General features: G+C 43.9%; 1 protein-coding gene across 1 annotated transcript in view; it reads right to left on the bottom strand.

Annotated features, from left to right (window-relative positions):
• Nucleotides 1-4,007: 4,007 nt before the first annotated feature.
• The window catches only part of Scgn (secretagogin, EF-hand calcium binding protein), a 33,184-nt gene continuing 10,382 nt past the window's right edge, over nucleotides 4,008-26,809 (bottom strand). Inside the window, exons 4-11 of the mRNA XM_075970991.1 lie at nucleotides 26,688-26,777; nucleotides 26,239-26,295; nucleotides 25,414-25,491; nucleotides 18,130-18,185; nucleotides 11,701-11,746; nucleotides 11,026-11,085; nucleotides 8,607-8,675; nucleotides 4,008-4,563 (exon numbers count right to left, since the gene is read on the bottom strand). Coding sequence (XP_075827106.1) covers nucleotides 4,435-4,563; nucleotides 8,607-8,675; nucleotides 11,026-11,085; nucleotides 11,701-11,746; nucleotides 18,130-18,185; nucleotides 25,414-25,491; nucleotides 26,239-26,295; nucleotides 26,688-26,777 — 585 coding nt within the window. The 3' untranslated portion in view covers nucleotides 4,008-4,434. The remainder of the gene's footprint in view (nucleotides 4,564-8,606; nucleotides 8,676-11,025; nucleotides 11,086-11,700; nucleotides 11,747-18,129; nucleotides 18,186-25,413; nucleotides 25,492-26,238; nucleotides 26,296-26,687; nucleotides 26,778-26,809) is intronic.

Genomic DNA, 26,809 nt, shown 5'->3' with positions numbered 1-26,809 from the left:
TACTGACCAGCAGACCACCATACATCCAGGAGGAAAGCCATATGAATAAAGACACAAACTGGGTGATTGTTCTACAAACCAAAGATTACCAGCAAACCATAAAAGGCCAGGAGAGGCACCTGGAGCAACTGTCCTCATAGCTTGCAGGCCGCCAGTCCTGACAATGCTCCCTCCTACACTCCAGCCCTCACAGCCATAGATTCATACATTCAGGTGGTGAACTCACCAAGGTTGTGGCACTTGGATATAGCAGTATGATTGAATAAATGCCGCTCTTCAAAGTGTTCTTTACAAAACCAGGATCTGGATATTGTGACTTTTGGTTCGATGCTATCTCTCAATAGACCCCTGCCTCACTTGGCCTTCAGGAAGAGATGGCTTCCAAGTTTTCTTTGAGGTCACCAGCATTTGCTATGAGAAGGAGAATGAGGAAGAAGGCACACACAAATGTTCCTTAGCCACCTGGAGGGTACAGCAGACCCATGTAAGATAAAACTGAGCTAAAGTTGTCTGTTCCCTGAATCTCACAGTGGGTGGTAAATATGCAAGAGATAAAATCTGTATCCAATAGAGAACCATGTAAGATTCCTCTTAATTTAGACATAGCGATAATCAAAGGCCATGCTTCCATATAAACAAGTTTGCTCATTCTTTAGCTTGCTGGCAGGAGCAGGATTGGGGTGGGAGAGGAAAACATTCAGCTAATTATAACAAGTAGACTCGACCTGTAGGTGAATTTCTCTCTCTGACCCATTCCTGTGTTAGGTGTGTGTACCCAGATAAAGTATGATATAAAAATCTTAGGTCAAAAAAAAATTTAAAAAGCAGATATTCAAAAAATGGTCAAGGGACTAGCAAAAGCATACAATGTGGGTTCAGGTGACATCTGGGGTCACCAAATACCAGTAATCTGGCTCTTTTGACTCTTTGAAGAGATCCAAAGAATGACATCTGGAAGCCCTCCACCCGGTACTTATGAAACAGAGACAAAAACACGAATCAGCCGGCTCCAAAACGTAGCTCATTATCTGCTCCAGGCTCCAGGGTTTTCCTGTTGAGACCCTACATCTGTTAAAGGTCATCCTCAGTCCCCCAGAATGTAAAGTAGGCCTGCCAGCCCCCTAACGACAGCATGTATAATCTAATTGCAGGCTGCCCTCTTTGATGACTGAGCAAATGCTGCCTTTTCTATCTCTGGAGTAATTTGGAGCTGCACAAACGCTGCGATCCTGATGTGGCAGCCGAGAACGGCTCTCAGATGATCACTCTGCAAAGCAACAACATCACGGTGCTAACATTTGCTCTAGGATTACTATAATCATGCTGAAGTGAACAGTGCTGACTCAGAGTGGCACAGATTTGTAAATGACACAGCATTACTAAGCGAGGCTTTACACAGAGCTGATTCCCCACTGGTGGCCTTGTGTTCAGTATTCTATTGCTCAATTGTTCTACCATCTGTACTCCACAGACTAGAGAAGGAAAATGATTCTTTAATGGCTTGGTTAAAGCGGGGGTTATATTTTGATAGATGCTGATGGTGGTGACTATGATGATGATGCTGATGCTGCTGATGCTAATGATGCTGATGATGGCAATGCTGTTGATGCTACTGGTGATGATAGTGGCGATGCTAATAATGGTGGTGGCGCTGCTGCTGCTGGTGATGATGATGATGATGATGATGATGATGATGATGATGATACTGACGCTGGTGATGTAGGGATGCCGACGATATTGGAAATACTGATGTTGCTGCTACTGTTGATTATGGTGATGATGCTAATGATGGTGGTGGTGGTTGTTAGGAATATTTCTTTATATAAGCTCCCTGCCGATGCAAAAATTCCCAATCAAGCCAAATCAAAACAAGCCGAATTAAGAAATATCCAGGTTTAATAAGAGATCTGTGCTCTTGGGTGGCCCCAAGGGGGAACCAGTAAGCCTCGGGAACGAAACTCCCCCCGGGAGGAATAAAGGGAGACCACGTGTTTCTCTTCTGGGGGATCACTTAAATACCCTGGGGAGTGTATGCCTGCTGGGATTTGGAGTCCAGACCAGCTACGGAGAAACACTGTCTCTCTGTAGTGTTCTCTCTCTCTCTCTCTTTCTCTCTCTCTCTCTCTCGATTCTCTGCATGTTAAAGGCTGGCATGAAGCACCAGATGTGGATGATGAGAATGGAACTCTTTGGTAGAACATAAGTATGTGCTCTTAACCTCTGAGCCAAAAACCAAAAATTTAAAAAAAGAGAAAAAGAAAAAGAAATGTGCCTCAAAGGTAAATAAGTTGAGGTGACCACAGACATATACAGTAATGCCTCATAGCTAAGAAGAACGTTTGATGTTCAACCCTGTGAAGAACTACTAGACTAGCAGCTGCAGGGGAGAACACCCTAGGGTTTTGGAAGCAGGGATGGGGCAAAAGCGCAGGATGGTGGTAGATCCCAGCCGCTCTCCTTGTCACTGCCCCTGTCTCACCTGATGTTTGTGCAGAGCATGGTATTTATGGGACGCTCACACATCAGCTAGGCAGAGAATGCTGTCTTCCCGCTAACCACCGTGCTTTACCATTTCTGTGTGTGTGCAGAGAATGTTGTCTTCCCGCTAACCACCGTGCTTTACCATTTCTGTGTGTGTGCAGAGAATGCTGTCTTCCCGCTAACCACCGTGCTTTGCCATTTCTGTGTGTGTGCAGAGAATGCTGTCTTCCCACTAACCACCGTGCTTTACCATTTCTGTGTGTGTGCACTTGTGGGTGCCTGTGCACATGGAGGCCAGAGGTCAGGGTCCCATTTCTTCCTCTACCCCTCCCACCTTAGTTTTTGAACATGGTTTCTCACTCTACCTGGAGCTCACCCATTAAGCTAGGTTGGCTGGCCAGCAACCACTACAGATGCCCCTGTCTCTACCTCCCTAGCATGGGGATCATAGGAGGGGCCTCTTGGGCTGGCTTTTATGATGCTGGAGATCTAAACTCAGGGCCCTGTGCTTGTGCAGCAGATGCTTCATCAACGGAACCACTGTTTAAAAAAAAATGAAGAAATTGCCCTTTAAAAGATTTGCATGAGTATACATGAATGAGATGTACCATTATTATAGAACCGGTGTAGAGTGGGCTCAAAATTAAACCAGGGCTCCTAATTCTAAGATCAGATATTTTTCTTCCCATTTACATTGTTTTTGGTTTGTTTTGCTTCCTTTCACAAGTCCCTTTAGGCTAGAAATAGCCAAGAACTTTTAAAATACTGAATTCATTTGTTTGGCCCAATCTACCTTTGCCCCAGTGTTACATGAGGCTCCTCCATTCATAAACTGCCACTTCTTAAAATTCATTAGGAAGCAGAAATTGACAAAGATGATGAGCAGAAGGAAATCTGCCTATGGTAAGTTATCAGCAGTGTGTCGACTCTCAGGAGCCAGCCCCTCCTCAAGCTAGGACCAGGGCTTCAGGCTTTCCTTTCTGTCGCCTGGACCCCAGTGGAAAGCTTCATTCTCTGGGATCCTTAGCTCCACTGGGGCTCCACTCACACAAGTACCTCTTTAGGATGAGTCCCCTCCTGCCAGGGACTGGCCACCTGATCCCAAGTACCCAGGCAGGACAGCCAAACAGCAGAGGGAGCATGGCTTGTTCCCAGCCACCCCACCCAGCTTCAGTAGGAGCCTAGCCTGACCTGACAGCCAAGCTACAAAAAAGTAACCTCAGGGAACTGCAGCTTCAGGACAGTCAAGTGTTTGTGAAAATGTAAATAAGCAAGTTAAATATGCTTTCTTCTGTCCATTCTATATTTTTTTGCTTCTATGTCAAAAATCAGGTGTCTGTAGGTGTATGGATTGATATCCAGGTCTTCGATTTGGTTCCATTGGTCCACAACACTCTGCTCTTCCCATCTAATTAAAAAAAATGATTTGGGGCAGCTGCTAGCTTCCTGAAGCTAAAAGCTGCTTGAGGATGATGGCCCTCACCCCCGGCTAAGGCTCCCACCAAACCATCAGGACATTACAAAGCTTATGACTCAAACACATCTTTATTCTTGACTACAGATTTCTTCCCACGTGAAGACAGATTTGTAGAAGCAACAGCACAGGTTAACAATCCAACTGAGCAGAAAGCTCAAGGACAAACAGGAGGTGGTTGGTTGGGCTACCCTATCCACCAGGTGAAGGGGAAGGTTGAACAGAGACGATCAGCAGGTAAATTGAGGCTCTGGAGGAGACAGGTCAAGGTCAAGGGGGGGAAACAGAAGAGGCTGCATGGGGGTTTCCTATGGGACAGAATCATGGCTGCCTCTGGAAGCAACATCCTAGGGTCCCCCCTCTGCCCAAGAGTACCACAGCATCAATGAAAAGGTTTGCTGACTAGGTCTAAGTGTGAGCCAAGCGCACACTTCTCACAAGAGCCCAGACGCATAAGCAGAGAGTAGAGCATTCAGGGATCAGGGGTTTATTTTCAGCCCAAGACACAGTGCCAGCTCAGACTTCTGGATCTTTCCATCCTTGTTGACATCACAATGGCGAAGCAGAATCTCCCGGAACTTATCCAGATCCACGCCGCTGATGCTGGGCTGAGGATGAGAGGACCTAGTCACTTGGAAGGCCAGCGTCAGTACCAGACTCCAGATCCCCCCCCCCCCCCCGAATCCTCTAGACTTTGAGAACTTGGCGGTGGAGCAGATGATGGGCCATGAGGAGCCAGGGACAGCTGCTGCCTCTTCATCCCCTCCAGGGTCTCTAATGTCTGCGGGCAGTGGCTTGATTTCTTAGCCTGCACCTTCAGGCATGGTAAATAAACATTTTTGGCATCTTAGTTCCACATTGATTCCCATAGTTGCTGTGGAAAAGTCTGCCTTATAAGCTATTGGACTGAAGACATTTGTCCCAAAGCAGAGAACTGTGGCAGGAGTTCTTGTCATTTATGCCAATGAGAGGAGATATGTTTTATTATCATCAATGAGATGTTTAGTGCCTCTAGCTTAAAGAGAGTTCATATGTAAGGAAAATTCAGTTTCTATGTCATGTATTGAAGTAGCAACTGAGGATTTATTCCAGGAGTGCTTCCAGACTAAAGAGGGACAGTAATATCTGCACCCCAGGGAAGCATTGAAGCTTCCAGGCTTCACACACCCGTCACACACTTCACCCCATCTGTCTCAGGAGGGAATAGTGACAGCCATTGGCCAGACTAGGAAAGAGGCTTCAGGAACTCAGTCTCCTTCCCAGAGGAGAGAGCTGGTGTTTTTATGCCAGATCTCCTGGCGGACAGAGCTCTGGTTATACCGCCTCACCCAGATCTAGAGCAAGCTGGGGAAGGGGAATGAATCTAAACTGCCAAACTGATATCAAAAGAGAAGAAAATCAGTGAATCTAATGTCCATTCTTCTTGATTACTTGAGTGTGGAGAAAAAGGGCAGCTTCCTTCCAGAGACTTCTGAGCCCCTGACAAACACCACCCACCCCACCCCCAACCCCACCTCAAGCTTTCTTTACCTCCAAAGAAACCTCTAAAAGATCTTCAGTAGGGGACAAAACCTCCTGTTCTCAAACTAGAGAGCCAGAGGGGCTAACCAACAATCCAGCATGGAGAATGACTGGCTGCCGCTGCATCTGTCCTGATTGTGGCTTTAAAGGGAGAAGGAGAGAAAAGAGTAGCAGAAACTAAGGGAGCACCAGGCTGGGCTAGGGTTAGGGGGACTGGGGACCGCTCACACCTCTGTCAGAAGCATCCCTAGTGATCAGGCCACAAGGGCAGGATAAAATGCATTGTCAGGATGTTCCTTTCACTGGGCTCAAAAAGTATAGTTTCCTGGGTCTCAGTCCTAGGCAGGTGTGTGTGCAGCTCAAGGAAACATAGCGTAGAAGTCTTTACAGCAAGCTGCTCAAGAAGCCCCGTAAAGAACCCGTCTGTTGTACAGATGCAAAGTGGAGATGTCTGTCTAGTCTTCTGCGGTCCATAGGATTAAGCTTACTTAGCTGACAAATCACGAAGCTCACCCGCCGGGATCACACATTCCGATGGAGGAGGTCCACAGGCAGGGCAGGGTGGTGGGAGTATTTGCTTTATGAATAGTCAATGTCCTTACTGTAAATTCCCTGTGAAGCCGTCGCTCTCCCCCCAGTGGTGTATTAATCAATTACGGGGCACAATTTTCCCTATGTATTGGTATATTGGATGACTCTCACAGCAATGTGTGATTTGAACAAGAAAGAAACCACAATCAATACCCTTACTCTCTCAACCAGGTCTTTGTTGTATAAAGTTGAATGTTTGCCCTCCTGCAATTATCTTCCTTGGCAGACAGTTGGTCAGTATTGGTGTCCAGCAAAGAGACCTCTATTGAGACATTCACAGATGCCCAAGGACAAGAATTGTGGCATGTCTGAAGTTGTTGAGCCTTAGCTCTCAGAGAGATAGAGAACATGAGTGTCCTGGATTCACTCTGCCAGCAGATAGGAAGCTTCTGTCCCAAGCTAACCTTACATTAACCTTAAAGTATGCCTATTCTTTGCTTGCCAGTCTTTTAACTAAAGACCTATATCTCAAAGCTTATCTCCCTGCACCCCGCCCTCTGGTCACCCTCTCACTTCTGCAACCTTGGACCCTTATATTGCCACGGCAATTGCTCTGCCCTCATCACTTAGCCTAGGAATGTGTTTCTGACCAGTGAGAGCTATTCTTGTAACTCCTTTTGCTTTAAACCCAGGAAGCAAGAGAGATTTTGAGAGACAAGACAAAAGAAGTGGTACCTTGAAGCAGAAGCTGGCAGAAATTAGCAGAAATGTAAAAGAATAAGAATATAGGAAAATAAAGGAGGAGGAGAAAGAGAAGAAGAAAGAGCAGGAGGAGGGAGGGGGAGGAGGAGGAGAAGAAGGAGAAGGAGAAGGAGAAGGAGAAGGAGAAGGAGAAGAAGAAGAAGAAGAAGAAGAAGAAGAAGAAGAAGAAGAAGAAGAAGAAGAAGAAGAAGAAGAAAAGAAAACAGAGAAGTGAATTGAAATTGGAATTAGAATTGAGACAGAGAATTAGAGCTAAAAAATGTAGATAATTAGGTCAGAAGAATTATATTAGAGGCAGAAGAAGAAAGAGAGAACCATAAAAAGCCCAAGAGTAGAAAGAATACGCTGTGAGAAGTTTTCTACAGCCCTTGGAGTTCCTCCGCTTATTGTAGCATCTCTTTTGAACCCTGAGCGAAGACTTGTAAGGCTGGACCTTACTTTAAAGGCCTTTGATATAGTCTTCAACATCTTTAATAACTCACTGCTATAACTGTTCTCCAATAAGTGGTACCCACTCCAGCACCCTTATAGAAAATCCTTATGCTTAGAGAAGATTGGAGTGGTAGACACCTAATCATGAGTTATTTACCAGTGTCTTTACCTCATTCAAATTATTATAACCCTTTTATTCCTAATTGAAGAACAATATATTTTATTTCAGAATAATTATTTCTTTGAAGTAAGTGAGAAGTGTTTGGGGAATTTGAGTAGTGAGAATTAAGGAGATAAGAGAAAGTCCACTATATCATGTAGGTTATGTTTTTAATTCTGGATATAGCACTACAAGTTAGGAAAACTGAATATTGCTCCTTAAAAATATCTGGATCACTGAAGACAAAACATAGATGCCATGGAACCTCTGTCTTTAAGGCTGTCTTAATAGCAAGTCAGTAACACAGGAGTGCTTAGATTCCTGGACTAGGGGTTCTACAAACATAATCTCAAATTTTCAAGACAAGCATTGTAAGTTCATACAATTTCATATTTAATTACAGCCTAGATAGACCATCTAACCTGCCCACTATCAAGCAAGGTTCCTTAGCTTTAATCATATTTGCAATAATTCTGAGACTTGAAAAGTGATTAATAACTGTTGCTCTAATTTGTTGCTGTCTGGGACAGCTAGTATGCAATCATCGTGCATACAATAATGTACTTCAAAGTAATCCCTAAGTACATAGTCTACTAAATCCACTGTCTACACTGCTCCCTGGAGAAAGAGAGGCTGGAGTTGTCTATGTAGGGGATTATAAACAAGTATAGAGAATGAAGTTCAAAAGAAGGAGTTTGCCATTTTAGAAACATTGTCGACCCTACCAAAAAATAGCCATGTAATACAATATAACCTAAATGGCCTTAGCCCGAGACTCAGCAATGTCATAACAGTATGTGTCCTTCTTAGGCTAGATGTTTGAAACACCCTGTGATGAAAAAAAAAAAGTTCGATGGGAAATTAAATTTAAAACTGTAGTTATTGTAATAATAAAGTCTGAGAGGTAATAGAGGGGAGAAAAGACTCCAGGCAACTGAAAAAATAAAACAGTAAAATGCACAGCAAAACTGAACTGTTTGGGAAGAGTTAATGACTTTATAATGGTGGTTAAAAGACACTTCTGCCTTGATTATGTGTTACTGTAACTCATTAGATCTTAAACTGTGAAAGGGACATGCTGCGTCTCCCGGAATCTCAGTGGTTCTGAGACAGGAAATGTCTCTAGATCTTTCTCCTTAGCATTAATCTTCAGCCTCACTCAGTCCCAGAAATAAACAGTGCGATTTGTCACAATGTCAACCCCAGTGCATGATGGGAATAGCCCTTCTGGCTTCATGAACTCACCTGGACCAGCTCCATCATGTCTTTGACAAATCCATCCACTTCGGGGCCTTCCAGGGCCCCAGTTTTGCTCTGAAGGATAAAAAGCTCAAATCACTTACATATCATTTTCTTAGTTCAAAAAGCTAAAGAATAAATTTTACAAATTGATCAATCGGTGTTCATTTGTAACTGCAAACTTATTTAGGAATGGGGTTTTCTGCTTTTTATTCTCACGGGCTATGAGTGCCCTGTGTGACTAAAGAATCCCTCATCCACAGCTTCCTGCCCCCAGACAAGGAAACATGGTTCTGAGCCCTTCAGCAAAGAGCACTGACATGGAACTTATTGACATCTACTTCCCTCACATGGCTTCTGTTCCAGGAAGTGTTAATCATATAGCAATCATCCCGAGAAGACAGATTGGACATTTAAAATGCTTGCTTTATACCTGAGCAATCATCTGGTCATTGCTGCAAGTGTAAGCTTTAAACAGAGGGCAGCTGTAATTGAATCCGTATATGAAACTGTTTCTCCTATATATAAGACATTTTTGCTACTCATTCTGTAATCTGTGTCAGCATAAAAGTAAAATGAAGCATAGACATCCAAACATGTCCATCTTTCCCGAAAGTACCTGTTATATAATGCCTTCTGCCTCACAATGTCTTTAAAGAGCTGTTTGATTTTAGTTTATGTGTATTGGTGTCCTGCCTGCCTGGATCTCTGTGCGCCCTTTGCACACCTGTGCCCTTGGTGGCTGGAAGAAGGTGTCAGATCCCCTAGAACTATGGTTGCAGATAGTTGTGAGCTGTCATGTGGGTGCTGGGAATTGAACCCCGGTCATCCAGAAAAGCAGCTATTGCTATTAACCCCCGAGCTATCCCTCTAGTCCCTCCCTACCTTTTCATTTTTGAGACACAATCTCACTCTGTAATCCACCCTAGTCTTAAACTCACAGCACATCCTTCACCTCAGCTTTCTGAGGCATGACCCAGCACCCCTGAATCCCATCTTTCTCCCCGTGTTTTCTTTATTCCCACCCTTTAACATGTTATTTTGGATCTGCTTCCTTTACTGGATTCACTAGCAGGCCATGCTGCACACCAAAGTCTTCAGGAAAAGCTTTCCAAGTGTAGCTCACTCAGCTCGCACAGCTCCAGCAGATCCATTTCTATCCTGACCTCCCTAGCTTTGCAGATAAGGAGGGAAAGGTAGGGGGAAACCAGGCACACACCTTTAAACCCAGCACTCAGGAGACAGATCTCTGAGTTGGAGGTCAGCCTGGTCTACAGAGTTCCAGGACAGCCAGGCCTACACAAGAAACCCTGTCTCAGGGGGGAAAAAAATGAAAAAAAAATGGGGAGGGGTCAGAGAGAATAAAGAAGCTGAGGTAACTATCCAAGGTCACATAACCAAGAAATCCAGGTAAAAAGCTTGGCAATAGGCACACAGTAAGAACCTAAGCACTGCCTTCCTCAGGCAGTGTGCATCTGCCCAGGTGTTCTGGGACATTAATTTCACGGAAAAAATACTTAGAACCTTCCCTACCTTTTTGCTCATTTTCCCTCTTTTTCACACTATCCCACCTTGGTCCCACAGAAATTCAACCCTGTGCCACTTAGTGTTCTAGAATGGATATGCCCACCTTAGTCAGGGTTTCTACTGCATCCATGAACCCCTATGATCAAAGAGCAAGTTGGGGAGGAGAGGGATCATAATCCATCATTGGAGGAAGTCAGGACAGAAACTCAAGCAGGGCTGGAACCTGGAGGCAGGAGCTGATGCAGAGGCATGGACAGTGTTGCTTACTGGCTTGCTTCCCCTGGCCTGTTCTGTCTGCTTTCTTATAGAAGCCAGGACCATCAGCCCAGGGATAGCACCACCCACAGCGGGCAGGGCTCTCCCCACTGACCACTAATTGAGAGAATGCCTTACACAGCTGGCTCTCAAGGCCGCATTTCCCCAACTCAGGCTCCTTCCTCCCTGATGACTCCAGCCTGTGTCAAGTGGACACACAGAACCAGCCAGTACATCACTTGAAGACTAGCTGTACAATTACTCCACAAGAAAAACCATTTTACACTGGGCAGGACTGACCTTGTGTGGATGCTTTGGTTGGATGGGAAGGACTTTTCTGTTTCTTCATTTCTTTAGGCACACACAATAAATGGATGTCTGTTATTACGAGGAGAATCTTTATCATAGTTTCACAAGCCAAAAGAGCATTATGAGTTCCTCTCTGTCCAACTATAAATCAGATTTGCCCATTCGTCCATCATCTGATGTTACATAGAGATGTTCAGGGCACCTTGACCTAACAACACACACAGGGGACTGCCATTCACTGTCTGAATTTAGACCTTGTCAGTAGGGTATTTCCACACAGAAACAAGGTGAGCTTTCTACCTGAAGATGGCGTCAAAACATAAAGAGCACTTACAACATCATAATGGGCAAAGATTTTTTCAAAGTCCCTCTTCCTCTCTTCAGTAGACGATGCCTGGGTGCAAAGAAAACATTATGTCAATCGAGCAATGCAAAGCCACTGGTGTGTGCCTCCCATAGAACCCTTAGAAACTTCAAATCAACAACCCTTAAGTTCCTTGATTCCACCTTGAGCCTTGCCAGTCTCTAAAACAGTTAAAAGACAAGTGGCTGTCTTTTGTTATAATTTGAATAGAAAATGTCCCCCACAAGCTCATGCATTGGCAGTTTGTTTCCAGATGGTGGCACTGTTTGGGAAGACTGTGGAACTGTTCAGAGATTGGGCCTTGCTGGAGAACATGAGTCACCAAGTGGCAAGTCTTTAGGTTTTATAGCACAGTCCTACTTCCTGCTGGGTCCTGTGCTTCCTGATCTACCTAGATATAAGCAAGCTTCCGTTTCCATAGCTATGGGCTGCTCCTGCCACCATGGCCACCAGCACCCCACCCCACCCCCACTATGATGGCCATGATGGATTTCATCTCTACATCTTCCCTCCCTTCCCTTTCTTGCCAGATTTTTTTTACCTTCGTGACAAGAAAACAAAACTAGTTTACCTTCCTCTCTTCTTTCTAGATACATAAAGAAACAAGGGTAACAGAAACCCATCCAGAGAAATCTCACCACTTACATCCATTTTAAATTGGAGAAGGAAGTTCTCCTGAAGAGCCAAAATCCTAAATGGGGAAAAAAAAAAGAGAATCCACATGATCCTCTGTAAGCTCCCTCATCAGTCAGCAAATGCACAGCTCTGGGGAAAGGAAAAGGTTGGTGGTTCCCACATTATCCTGAAGAGCTGTACAGAAGCTGGGAATACAGGACTCCCACACCATTGATGAAGGAGAGCACTGGGCAAACTTTCCCAACAATAGTCATCACAATACAAAGCTTTAGAGACCTTTCCTCGTGGGAAACCATAGACTGTAGGCTTCTGAAAGTTTGCCCTCGAAAAGCAACAAGGAAACTGGAAAGAACGGTCACAGTGAGGTTTACAGAACTCTGAAAAGTCATTTAAAGTCTTCGGCAGTCTGGGGAGTGTTTGTTCTCTACCAACGGTGTGATCAACTTGGCGTGGTGGCGCAGGTCTATAGGCCCAGCCATTTGGACACTGAGGCAGGAGACTTTGGAGTATGAAGCCACCTGGGCTTCAAAGACACTGTCTCTACAAACCAAAATAAAATAAAAACAAAACTAAGAAAAGCCAGTTACTCTTGTCCAGAACAAGAAGTATTGTAGCATTCTCTTTCCCCACCTGTTTGAGCCCCTGAGGCATGACTGGGAATTTATTGTTCCAGATGTTTAAGCAAGCCTTGGATGGGAATATGGTTTAGTGGTAGAAGACTAGCCTAGCATGGGCAAAGCCCATGCCTGGTTCCCACTTCATTAACAAAAAAACGAAAGCCCTGTCTTCCTGATCCCAAGTTGACCATTAAGCTACTTCAGTGGATACATACAATGACGAGGGTAGACTATATAGAACTAGTTCAGAAATGCCACCAAACATGACCAACAAAAGTATCATCGCTAACAAATATATCCTATATGGAAAATGAAACAGAGTCCCTGGTCTGAAATGGAGCACACTAGGTAGAAACTTGAATCCATGTGAAGAATCTAAAGCACCGGCAAGGGTAAGCACAAGAGCAGTTATAACAGGCAGCACAAGGGGCTGGAAAGACAGCTCAGTGGTTAGCAGCATCAACTGCTCTGGTAGAGGATCCAGTTTCAGCTGCAAGTACATGGAAGTTCACAACCTTCAAAGGTAACAGGCATGGAAATAATGTACAGACATACATGCAGCCAAAATGCTCATACATGTATACTTTAGAGAGAGAAGAGAGAGAGAGTGAGAGAGACAGAGACAGAGAGACAGAGAGAGAGAGAGAGAGAGAGAGAGAGAGAGAGAGAGAGAGGATTAGTGCCATTCTTGTTGTTTTCAAAATGCGTGCCCCAGGCACCTGATACACTGCCAGCTTCTCAGAAGACTGAGGCAGGAGGATCCCTTCAACATAGTAGTTCAAGGCCAGCCTAGACTACACAGCAATAGCCAAGAAAGAAAGGAAGGGAGGGGTGGGGCGGAAGGAGAAAGAAAGAAAGAAAGAAAGAAAGAAAGAAAGAAGGAAGGAAGGAAGGAAGGAAGGAAGGAAGGAAGGAAGGAAGGAAAGAAAGAAAGAAAGAAAGAAAGAAAGAAAGAAAGAAAGAAAGAAAGATGTTGATGGCTACACAGCATATAATGATGTGATTTGGAGAACAAAAAGAACACAGGGTATTTAATAGTACATTGGAACTGTCAAAGCACAAATTTATTGTAATATTGAAATTAAGCTGCTATTAATCCAATTTGTTAATGTAATCACCCAGAGAACCACTAAGAAAATAACCCCAAATGACACAGCCATATCTGCTGGGAAGGGCTAAAGTCATAAAGCCAGCACAATTGCTCAACAAGAATCCAGCAAAGCTAAGCCACATATGGCCACCATGACACTTTTGGCTTCAATCTCTGTGCATTACATGCTTGGGAGGCTATTGATATTTCTACAATTTGGGGATACTGGATTGCTGAAATTTTTCTTATGACTCATTTGTGCCTTCTCCCAGGAGTACTGCTTCTGAGCTTCCCCAGCGCAGTCCTGAGCATCCTATTCCGCCTTCTGTTAGGGAGATATCCTCATCTACTTGAAGGTCTTCCTTACACCTTGGAGGTTGTGACACACCCAAAGAATCCAGAGATTTCTTTATGAGGGTCTGATATAGTTTTGAAACATCTGCTTCTGTTCTTACTCAGGAACAAGATAATCAGAACAAAGCAAACTTAAAAGATCAGCAAGAAGTTGGCAACAGAGATTACAAGCCTTTTCCTACTCTACAGATGACCATGTGGCATATACAGCAATGAAAGTTAGATTAGTTGAAATTACCTCTGCCCTACACAGGAACTTAGATTGATGGACAAAGAACAATGTGGAAAGATGATAAAGAATGAGGGGACAGGACCTCCCTTTCTTAGAAAAGTTAGCTCATGTGGAGCCACTGTGGTATCCTATGACCAAGGAACGAACAAACAAAACAATGTCAGGATTAGCCATATAAACAAATTCTAGAAAGATATAAAATGTAAACATTATATTATGTCAGAATTTGAATAATAACTGCAGTAGCTTTGGCCTGAGGATTTTCCTTGGGCCCTCTCACCATTAAGAGTTTTAATACACTGCCTCGGACATGGCAAACTGCCCAGGCTGGCTTCCAGATTTTCTTTCTGTCTAGCATCCTTGAAACCACAAGAGCTAGCAGCCTGAAAACAGACTGCCATATATTTCTCAAATTCTTAAAAATTAGGTTATGGGTTCGATGGATAAAGATGATTATAAAATATAAGCCTGTTTATCAATGCTAACTAAGCCTGAGGGAAAATGATTGTAAAATGTAACTCTCTTCTGTCACAGTTCATCAACGGTGAATAAACTTTAACCCCTGATGTGCAAGAGAAAAAGTTAAACACATGTCCAGATACGAAAATGATATGAGCTCTACTTAAGAACAACATGAATCTATCCCTGCTTACCAAATCTCATTTAAATAAAGAAGCACTCTGGCTGCTAGTTATTCAAGCTGTAAAATTCTTGCCAGCAGCAATGATCTGGCTCCCTCCCTCCCCCCCCCCACTCCTCACCTCCTCTCTGGAACCTGTCAACAGCTGGGGCTGGCCCCTGACACCAAAATATATAAATAGTGAAAGAAACAATAAAAGAATGAAAGTTCACTATAAAATATTTATTTAGCGTAAGATAGAAAGGAGCAGCAACAACAAAAATAGCAGAGATAAAACACAGAAAAACAGCAAACAGAAAACCTTACCTCATCAGCAATCACATTAAACATATATGGGTTAAATAGCTCCATCAGAAGCAGAGATTAGCAAAATGTAAAGGAAGAAGCAGAGTGCTGCTGTTTGCAGGTGGCATCATCGTCAATAAAATCCAAAGAAGCAAACAACAACCTATTCAAGCTAACAAACAGGAGCAGCACAGTTACAGGACACAGTCCACACAGAGCCTTCTACTGCATTTCTGTTCACTAGAAATGACCAAAGCAAAAAATGCACATCTGTAATCACAGCAGTCTGGAGGTCGAGGAAGCAGGAGCACGAGTTCAAGGCCAGTCTGCTTGGATGACATAGAGAGACCCTGCATCAAAAACAAAAAGAGATGGAGGGGAAGGAGAAAAAGAAAGCAGGAAGGAAGCGGAAGGATGGAGGGAGGGAAGAGAATGAAGACAAAAGAGAACTGTGGTGATTTGAATGAGATTATTTCCCTCCATGGTCCCATATGTTTGAACACTTGTTCCCCCAGTTAGTGGTGCTGTTTGGGGTCTTTAAGGAACCTTTAGAAGGTGCAGCCTTGCTAGTGGAAGCACATCCCTCAAGGCCTGTTTTGAGGCTCCTGCAGCCCCACCACTGTTCACCATCCTCTTCTCTCCCGCTCCTTCCTGTGTGTGGATGATAGTGTGACCAGTCAGCTGCCTGCTCCTGCCTCCATGCCTTCCCACCTACATTAGACCCTACCTCTCCAGAAGGGCAAGCCAAAAGAAACCCTTTCTTAAGCTGCTTTTGGTCACGGTATTCTAATACAGCAAGAGGATAGAACTAAGAAAGGATCCAAAGAATCATGCTATATATGACGTCATCCAAAAGAAGCAAATGATTGAGAACAAACTGAACAAGAATAGGATCAACTTTTAGAATGAAAAGTCCAAAGTATCTTCCAGAGAAACTAAACAGCTGAAAAGATGGACAGACAACTGTTGTTAGTAAACTTAAAGACAATATTGTTAGGATGACAATATTTCCATTTTGAACAGCAGATTCAGAACAAAGTTCATGGAAATCTGAGTTGCCTTTATGTAGAAACTGATTAAGCCTAAAATTATATCAAGATATACAGATAGACCCAGCACAGCCAGAAAGATCTTTAAAAAGAAGGACTCTCCACTTTAAACTACAAATCTCCAGCAGTCATGCAATGTGGAAACCAGTATTTCCATTTGGCACTGCCATGGAAAATTAAATATAGAATTACCATGTGAACCAAAATTCTACTTCCAAGAATATAACCAAGGAGAAAGGCTCATCACACTCACATAGTAGTACTGTTCACAGTATCCAAAGAGTAGAAACAACCCAAATGTATGTCGTCATAAAGGGACAAGATATGGAGTTATGCAGTGAAGTACCCAGTCACAACGAGAAATGCATGGGCTAATGGTCAGTCACAACAGAGACACAACTTACAAAACGTTATTGCAAGTGATAGAGCCAATTATAAAAAGTGCACGTGTGTTCCATTTGTATTCATATTTCCCTGCGTGCATATGTGAATGTGTGCACGTGTGTGTGTGCATGTGTGTGACTGAGCTTACAGTCTTAGGCATGCTGGCCACCAAGGCCTTCTACCTACTGAGCTACCTCCCCTGATCCCATTTATATGAAAGGTTGAGAACAGGCAGATGTCAGGGTAGGGATCAAGAAGATTAGAAGCCCTTGTTGTCCTGATTTCAGTGAATCCTTTGGACACTGACTTTTCCTCTGAGGAGAGACTCTCAAACAAATCTTCCTTATCTTGAGGGGTGGGTGGAAATTCTGCCTCAATTTTCCAAGAAAACCACTTGAAGTGGAGAGAGCAGAAATAAGATTTTAGGGTTCAGTGGGGAGAAGCACTTTATTCATCTTTGACTGGTCTCTCAGTGTCCCCTTTTCATCAATGTGACCAAAAATTAGTCACACTTTTTCTAGGAAACATGGAAATCCATCTAGTGTGGCAGAATCAATGTCATGGTCAGGACTGACAACAGTCTTCCTAGTGTCTCTTCACAGACAATATTCAGAACCAGGCACTGACCCTAGCATATGAAAAGCCCTGGGTTCAATGTCAAGAACAATAAAGGAGAAAAAGACCACACAAACAAGAGATACACAATACTGTTGGGAGATTCCCCTCTGTATGCTGTGAATACCATTGGTTATTAAAGAAACTGTCTTGGGCCTGTGCAGGGAATAGAAGTAGGTGGGGGGAAACTAAACTGAATGCTGAGAGAAAGGAGATGGAGTAAGGGAGACGCCATGGAGCCACTGCTAGAGACAGACATGCTGAAATTTTGCTGGTAAGCCACAGCCACGTGGTAATACACAGATTATTATAAATGAATTAAATTAAGATGTAAGAGTTAGCAAATAAGAAGCTAGAGCTAATGGGCCAAGCGGTGATTTAATTAGTAAAGTTTCTGTGTGGTTATTTCAGTTCTGAGCGACTGGGACAAACAAGCAGCCTCCTTTCCACACGATATCATGAAATTTTTATAGAAGTTTTGTCGTGCTTTTTTGATGTCCACCTCTGAAATGGTGAAATAATTAAATGTTTTTTCTTTATCTTTTAGCCTACCTGTACCATTTTATTGTAGTTATGGAAAGCAGAATAGCAACACACATGGTGATCCATCAATCCCAAGTCACCTGGAAGATGCCCTCATCCTCCCCTCCTCCCCTGCTAGCCTTTGGGAATTACAAGAGGGTCGTCAGCCCTCAAAAGCCAACAGAAAACTAGTCCTACTGAAGTTAGTCAGTTGTTGCTTTTGCTCTGAATTAACAATTCAACATTCCTGGAGTCAGTGAATAGCCTCAAGGTTCTTTCTTTCATTTATCATCATCATCATTATCATCATTGCTTTCATTTTGTTAGATTTGGGGTTTGGAGGGGGCTATTTTTACTTTGGTCCTGGGATCCCAATGTGGGACCAAGTATGCCTGGCCTCTGTGGGCAAAACCCACTCATGACATAACCACAAAATTAAAAAAAAATGTAGGTAGGATGGCGCTTTGATTATCTTCACAGAGGAATGTGTTTGCCAGGATGATTCAGAAGCACCGCGGTTGGGGTTGTAAGGTGAGCCTGGTCTCTTAGCCTCCAAGTGAGAATGGATGTCAGATTTCAAAGGATGTGTGTTGCCATCAGACCCCCCAGACAGGGACATCTGAGTTTGTCGCAGTTTCTGCACCACTTACCTTGCCAAGTCGTTAAGATCCAAACGGCCATCTTTGTTTTTGTCAAAGATCTTCATCTGAAAGGCAAAAAGGAACACGGATGTGACAAATGATTGTACAAGGGATTGTTGAAAGTCCTTCCTTCCTTCCTTCCTTTCTTTCTTTCTTTCTTTCTTTCCTTCTTTCTTTCTTCTTTCCTTCCTTCCTTCTTTTCTTTCTCTTTTCTTTTCTTCCTTCCTTCCTTCCTTCCTTTCTTTTTTTTTTTCTGAGACAGTTTTTTCTGTATAGCTTTGGCTGTCCCAGGGTCCCAGATCTCACTCTGTAGACCAGGCTAGCCTTGTACTCACAGAGATCAGCCAGTCTCTGCCTCAGAAGAGTTGGGATTAAAGTCATGAGCCACTACCACCCAGTGATCTTGAAAGTTCTTAAGGAGACACTGTAAACCACCTGAGTTGAGGAGCATACCTACCTAGGGAAAATGAGTGTTTGCCACCAAATGACTGGCAGCTCAGCTTCTGGTTGGGATAGATCACAATGACCAGTCCTTAGTGTGTTATCACCGCACAGGTTATAACTTGTTCCTCTGACATAGAATCCAGGGCTAGCTGCCAGCTAGCTGCTGTGAGGGAGAGCTGTCTAGACCAGATTCATGATGTAATTTGAATATAATATATTGTGATTCTCCCTTTAAAGAACACGTGCTGGATGAAGGTTCTATGGTGACATTTAAGACAGTCATCAGTCTGGTTATAGGGCAAGGTCAGGTCGGGCACCCTCTCCACTGTTGCTTAGGGTCTTAGATGGGGTCATCCTTGTGAATTTCTGGGAATTTCTCTAGCATCACGTTTCTTGCTAGCCCCATTATGTCTTCCTCAATTAAAATATCTCTTTCCTTGTTCTCTGATATGTGTTTTGTTATATGTAGTTTTACTATGTTAAAGTTAAAACTTCCTTTTTTATTTAAACAGAAAAGTGGAAATGGTGTGGGAAGTCCTTCTGTATATGTGTTGCTTTTATTGGTTAATGAATAAAGCTGCTTTTGGCCAATGGCTTAACTGAGTAAAGCCAGGAGGAAAATCTGAACAGAGATGTAGAGAAAGAGTAGACGGAATCAGTGAGATATCATGTAGCTGCCCACAGGAGACAAATGCCCACAGAAACATTGCCGGCAAGCCACAGCCACGAGGCGATACACAGATTAATAGATATGGGTTAATTTACGATATAAGCATTAGCCAGAAATACTCTTAAGCTATTGGCCTAACAGTATTGCAGTTAATATAGTTTCTGTGTGCTTATTGCTGGTCTGAGTGGCTGGAAAACAAATGAACAGCCTCCCACAACAAATTGGTGCCCATGTCTCTCTCTCTTCCCGATCTTGACTATCCAGATCCCTCAAGTTCTCCTCCCCCTCTCCTTCTCTTCTCCTTCTCCCCTCCTCCTCCCCTCTGACCTCCCTTCTCCCCCTACCCCATGCTCCCAATTTTGTCAGGAGATCTTGTCTACTTCCTCCTTCCCAGGGGAATCTATATATGTTTCTCTTAGGGTTCACCTTGTTACTTAGCTTCTCTAGGGTCATGGACTATAGGCTAGTTACCTTTTGCTTTACAGCTAGTATCCACTTATGAGTGAGTACATTCTATTTTCTTTAGATGGATAACTTGTTCAGCCTGGATATACTGAGGAGGGCCTTGGTCCTTCCTCTGAAAAATGTGCCTTGCCTTCTCTGGGGAGTGGATGGGGAACTAGGATGGGTAGAAAAGTGGAGGGAATGGGAGGAGGATATGGAGTGGGAACTGGGATTGATATGTAAAATGTAAAAAGATAGTTTGTTTTCTTTTAAAAAAAAATAAAGTGGAAAAAAAGAACACATGCTGGAAGCTTAGTCTCCAGAGGATGACATTGAGATGAGAAAGTTCAGTTTAGTCTCCACTGAACCAGTGTTGAGTTGAGAAAAGTCTAGGAGGTGGGACCCAGGGAAGTGGTTAGCTCATTTGGAAGGCTTAATGTAGGCCTTTTGTGACAGGGTTCCACATGTGAGTTGTTTTGAGAAGACTGAGCATAGCCGTGGGGTGTCCTTCTGTTTCCATCCCACTCCGTTCTGTTGCACAAGCACTTTTCCCGCCATTGGGATGCATCTGCTAAGCAAATAGGTGAGGACTAGTCAATCATAGATTCTCAGCCTCCCTAAATTGTCAGCTAAATAACCTCTTTTCTTTACATACTACTGTGCTTCAAATATTTTGTTAATCATGACAGAACCTCAATTAGCATAGTAGTCGATAGGATTTGCTGATTAGATGTAGACTGGCAGAGAAGGCATCAAGACTGATTGTCTTGACACATCCGTCAAGATGAAGGGAACCACCAGCAGAGGAAGCTTATGAGACAAGGTCAGAATTTCAATTTTGGGCATGCAAAATTTGAGATTGAGACACATGTCCATATGAGCCCAAGAAGTTCAGAATGGTTTGAGTCGGAGACAATGCTGTCAGGCATTACCTTGTATTTTAAACTGCGTACGTAGAATAGACAGAGACAGAGAAAGTATCTCACAGATGAGTCCAGACAGGTCTCAGACAAGACTGACTTCATGTTAGTCATAAGGCCAGCTTAACCTCAGGAATTTCCCTGTTTATCAAAAGTGTCTGAATTTCATTTGTTTTGTGATAGTAACCCGCAGAGTCATTTGCTTGCATTTAGCAAAATTAAGTATCATCTAACGATATCCTATCTAGATACACAGTCTCTCCTCCTGTCTGTTAGCATTCTTTCCTCCGTTTCTCCTCCCTAGGAATCAAACATTAACTAGGGACAGGACTCGGGGAGCAGGCCTGAGCCTTTCTCTTCTGATTGGTTGTTCACCCTCAGCATTTGTTAGCCACGCTCCTCACAGCTGTCAGATGCGGCCATTCTCATTAGGGTCAATTTCAATTCATCTGATAGGATGCCAAGCCTCAAAAGTCAATCTTCAGCACAGCTTTGCAATGATTGTATTCATCGCTCAATAAGAAGGCATTAAAGTAGCAGAAACGTGATTCACTCATGGGGAGTCACTCAGCACTCAGGAGGTACACAACTTCCTGGACTTGGGGCCCCAGGTAAAACTAACACTGAACTCAGCTCCTCTTACTGACTGATGCGTTGTGGTGGTGACATTCACAGTGGGTATGATGGGAATAATCAGAGCACTTCTGGTCCTTTCCGCTGTCTCTTCGGATTTTCCCTGACAAAGGCTGTGTGATCGCCGAGGGAAAGGGGACATTTAACACCAAGGCCCTGAAACACCCCCATTGCCATTCCCAATGTTTTTTTTTTAATTTCTTTTTTTATTTTTTAATTTATTTATTTATTAAGGATTTCTGCCTCCTCCCTGCCACCGCCTCCTATTTCCCTCCCCCTCCCCCGATCAAGTCACCCTCCCTCATCTGCTCAAAGAGCAATCAGGGTTCCCTGACCTGTGGGAAGCCCAAGGACCGCCCACCTCTATCCAGGTCTCCTAAGGTGAGCATCCAAACTGCCTAGGCTCCCCCAAAGCCAGTACGTGCAGTAGGATCAAAAACCCACTGCGATTGTTCTTGAGTTCCCATTCTTCCTCATTGTCCGCTATGTTCAGCTAGTCCAAATTTATCCCATGCTTTTTCAGACCCAGGCCAGCTGGCTTTGGTGAATGATGGTAAAGAGTTGGAGGTTGCTCAAAGTGGCTGACAGGAGTCCCAACTCAGGATGTGATTAGTTAATTCTTTTGACATTAAGATAGCTCGTACAAGTAGATCCATTCAATCCTGACAGGTGGTCAGGATGTGCAAATGGACTTCTGCCTCTTCTACTGAACTATGAGGTCACCTGGGGAGTGGTTGCCTTCAGGATTAGTGGTCTAGGGCAGCTTTACTGCTTAAACAACAGAATGCTAATGATTTGATGCCTCAAAGTGTTAAAGGGCTTAACTCTTTGAACTGTCCTTTGTATCACGTTAATAAAGTCTTTTGCTACATTCTTCCCCATTTGTATTGGGTATGAAAACAATAGGGAAAAATAAACTGGCAATTTCAGTATTCACTGGAATGCCCTCCCAGTACTTTCTATGGTTTCTGTTCTTATTTTTTTTTTTTACACGTCTCCGTATTCTTTACTAATATTTCTAAATTCCCATACCTTTACCCTGGCAAGAGGTACTTTTTGTCAAGGCTGGTCCACGACATATGGCAGCCTAATGTGGCACGGTCTGTGACAAACAAGCTGAGCACAAGCAAGCGAGCATAGACGCAAGGTCATTTCTCTCTGCCCTTGATTTAGACGTGATGTGACTAGCATTGTGGGACCTTGACTGTCCCACAGTGATAGATTATAACAAGCTGAAATAAGTCCCTTTCTTTCCTAATATTCCTTCTGTTAGGATATTTCATCACAGCAGCATCAATGACACCAGGATACCTCAGTTCTCTACCACGTTGGCTCTACTTTCCCACTCACCCTCTGTCATGCAATATAATCTATTATTTATTGTATGTGTTGTTTACTGCCAAGCTCCTCTTTCCTTTTTTTCTCACTATTGAATCCCCAGTGACTAGATTCATGCCTGGGGCATGATAAGCACTTAACGAGTGTTTGCTAGGTGACTTGGGTGAATGACTGCGATGTTAAGGTGGGGGCACGCACAATCGGCTGGGCAGAGTGGTACTGGACTCACTATGAAAGAAGGTTGTAAGGATTTCTTCAAGAAAGATAACACGTAACTGAATCTTGAAGAATCCTCAAGGACCAGGGGAAGAAGAGCAGAAAAAGAATATATATATAATGAAGCTATATAATGAAGGAGAAAGCAGAGATGAGAAGTGTTAGCTGGAGGTAGAGGTGGAGCCCTCTGCGCAATCAGCTTCAAAGTGGAAGATATGCCCAAAAGCTGCTAGAGATTTAAAATGTAAATATATTCATTGCATAGTTCATGTTTTACAAATTAATTAAATCGAGATAGTAGCAGACAGGCTAACATTCTGTTTAACTGATGTTTAAAATATGTTCAAGGTCTCCTAGTCTGGCCCCCTGAAAGATACAAACTAATGCCTTTTCGCATTTATTCCATGACAGATCTTCACTGGCACTTAGATCTTAGAGGCTCTGGAATAGGGCACCTGCTTCCTGCCCCTGGGAGATCTCCACCCTCCCAGGGCTAAGCTTGTGTTTGCCCAGGATTCCCAGTATCTTGCTGCATTCAGTTAGAACAAATAATTCCCAGTATAACGCTACATTCAGTTAGAACAAATAGGCCAAAGGCTTCCTTGGTATCCTGTCCTGAAACTGGGTTATCTCTTGAGCACCATCTTTTCTTACCTACAGGCCATCATGGTCACCACGGCTTCCATTTTTCTCTGGGAAGACTCACTTGCCCCAGGCCAGCACTCAGAGTGGCCAGAGTTCAGAGTGATATCTGAAGGGGTCCAGGGCTGCCATCTAAGAAGCTTAGCTTTACGGTGCCTTCGGCTGAGAAACTTACCTTTTCTTGGTTAGTTGATCTTTGAAATAAGTTTCAGTATTTGAGCAACCCAATTAAAAGTATATATACAGGCTTGGGGAGCTAGAGCATTGGGTGAACTGCTTCCGCAAGCACAAGTACCTGAGTGTAATCCCTAGAATCCACATTTTAAAAGACAGGGGTGGTAGCACATGTGTAATCCCAGCATTGGGAGAACAAACTTGGGTATCGCTGGGGATCACTGGTCAATCAGCTTAGCCAGCTAACCAATAAACTTTAGGTCAGCGAGAGATCCCATTTTATAGGATTGTTCCTGAGGAATGACACCTGAGCTGGACCTCATGCCTTCACATGAATATGCATGTCCCTGCCATACACACACACAAACACATACACCGCATGTACACACAAATATGTGCATGTGTGACCTGCGCGTGTATGTGTGTCAACCCAGTGACCCACATTTTAGAAAATCACATACTATTCTCAGTTGTATATACTCCAACTTCTCATAAATTCTGCTCAAAAATTCTTTGTATAAGTATAAATGTAACATGGAGATACTGCTGAAAAAAAATTAAAGTGATGTAAATACAGTATTCATGTCGGCATTAAATAAAAATATAAAATAAATGTGACGTTTCTACAATACACAACTAAGACTGTCTTGAGTCCTTTGCTTACTAATTAAGAAATCTACAGATGTAATGAGAATGAACCACAGCCTGGAGACAGGAAGAGGCGGGCATGGAAAGAGGGGCCATTCAGCACAAACTGTTGAGGGCATTTAGTGACTACTGAAACAGATGAGCCCACCTTTTCCTATCTAATAAATTTCCAAGGAGCTTGAAAGTGAAATCATCTCACGATTATTTGGGTCAAGAATGCCGTGAGAAGGGTGTGAAAGAAAGATATGACCTCCAATAAGAGGTAACGACCACAGCACACCCGTGCTGTCCTTGGAAAGCCAAGTGATTCTTAGGCATCAACTCGCTTTGTCCTGACACTACCTAGGCACCAGCTTATCACTGTCTTAGGTCACGGCTACAGGAGACATGCACATTGCCATCTGAGTTTCCTCTGCTCTGAGTCCACAGGTTCAATGAGTAGAATTTTTACTGTGGTGAGAGGCCATGGCCACCAGCTGCGTCCTGATGGCACAGGTCCACATTTATTTGTTTCTGTGTTCCTTTGGTGACTACTGAGTTTGCTAGCAAGGTGCTTTAAACCCTACTCTCTTCTGAACATTCCTGGTCTCTCCAAAGACAACTAAACAGCCACACACACACACACACACACACACACACACACACACACACACACCGCGCCTCTCTCAAATGCATGCATCCATTTCAAGGAAGAGGCTACAACAGCTTGGTTCTAGCCACTGTTCCAGAGCCAGTCTCGTCCCATGAAGCCATGCATGAGCAAACATTTCTGGGGAAGCGAGGTCAGGGCAGGCCCCCACACAGCAGGGCAGGCCCCCACACAGCAGGGCAGGCCCCCACACAGCAGGGCAGGCTCCCACACAGCAGGGCAGGCCCCCACACAGCAGGGCAGGCCCCCACACAGCAGGGCAGGCTCTCACACAGCAGGGCAGGCCCCCACACAGCAGGGCAGGCCCCCACACAGCAGGGCAGGCTCCCACACAGCAGGGCAGGCTCTCACACAGCAGGGCAGGCCCCCACACAGCAGGGCAGGCCCCCACACAGCAGGGCAGGCTCTCACACAGCAGGGCAGGCCCCCACACAGCAGGGCAGGCCCCCACACAGCAGGGCAGGCCCCCACACAGCAGGGCAGGCCCCCACACAGGCCCACTCTCCTTCACTCACCATGGTGCTGGTGTACTCCTCCAGTTCAGCCTCAGAAACAGCCTTTTTGTGGTGGAGGAAAAGGTCTCGGAGAAAGTTCTGTGACACCGAGAGAAGAGTGGCATTGGACACAGTTGGCAATAAGATACATGCTTCTTTAAGGTCTTTTCTATTGGGGTAGGGATTATGATTTCTTTCAAGGAGGAAATAAAATATTGTTCAATAAACACTAAGTAGAAGCTTGGAGGGCTGCCATTGAAGGTGCCCTTTGGTCCAGAGAGGAACTCCAAGCATAAAGCATTCACCTCTTTCCCAAAGACAGCTGCATGACAAGCAATTTGTAAACCTTTATTTTCTCATTTATTTATTGGTTTCAAAACTTTTATTATTGTGCTGTATGTGTGTGCGCGCATGTACATGCTCATGACATGCAGGGCTGTGCAACAGTATGTGAAATCAGAGGACTGATTTGTGGAACTGTTTCTCTTCTTCCACCCTTATGTGCTTCCAAGGATTGAACTTGGGTCATTAGCTTTATGCCTTTACTGGTTGAGCCATCTTGCCACCTCACCTTCAAAATCTTGACATAAACATGCTTTTTGTAAAGTAACAAATTCAAAATTGTGTGTCTTGGGCGCACAGAAATCAAACTGATAAATAGATAGATAGATAGATAGATAGATAGATAGATAGATAGATAGATAGATGAGCAATATACATATTATATATTATATATACATTTATGTTATATATTATATGTTTATATTATATAAATATGTGTTTGTATGTTACACACCTCCCAAACCAGCCAACCCTTCATGCTTGTTACTTCCCACTGACACTCACACAAAGTTCAGCAGCTGATATGAAGCCACTGCTGTCCGCATCGTATTTGCGCCAAATCTGAAACACACAAAAGCCATTTATCTGACAAGAAGCAGCCTAATGGAGGGGTTATTTCTGCTCACAGTTCAAGAGAGCACAGTCCACCATAGTGGAGAAGGCCTGGCTGTGGGAACGCAAAGCAGCTGGTCACATTACATCCATAGTCAGGAAAGAGAAGGACAAAACGTAAGTCCAGGCTCTGAAACCTCAAAGTCAAGGCCCAGTGATCCACTTCCTCCAGTCAGGCTCTACCTTCTGAACAATGTCACCAGCAGGGACCAAGATACATAGATAGATACACAGAGAGATACAGAGATACAGAGATCAGAGTAGTCAGTCTTAAGGACCAGAAAGAGGAATGAATGGCAGTCCCACCCTCTTTCTCCTTGGAGACAACAACAAGCGCTGACCTGCATGAACTCCACGCTGTTATCCAAGGGAGTTTCCAGGCGAAAGAACAGGAGGAAATTTTCATCCTCAGATAGGAACATACTGGCCAGCTACAGGAAACAAAGAGGAATAGTCATGGACT

This window comes from Microtus pennsylvanicus, chromosome 4 (assembly GCF_037038515.1).
Source record: "Microtus pennsylvanicus isolate mMicPen1 chromosome 4, mMicPen1.hap1, whole genome shotgun sequence".
Taxonomy (NCBI): Eukaryota; Metazoa; Chordata; class Mammalia; order Rodentia; family Cricetidae; genus Microtus; species Microtus pennsylvanicus.
This window is presented reverse-complemented; position numbering and strand designations above follow the sequence as displayed.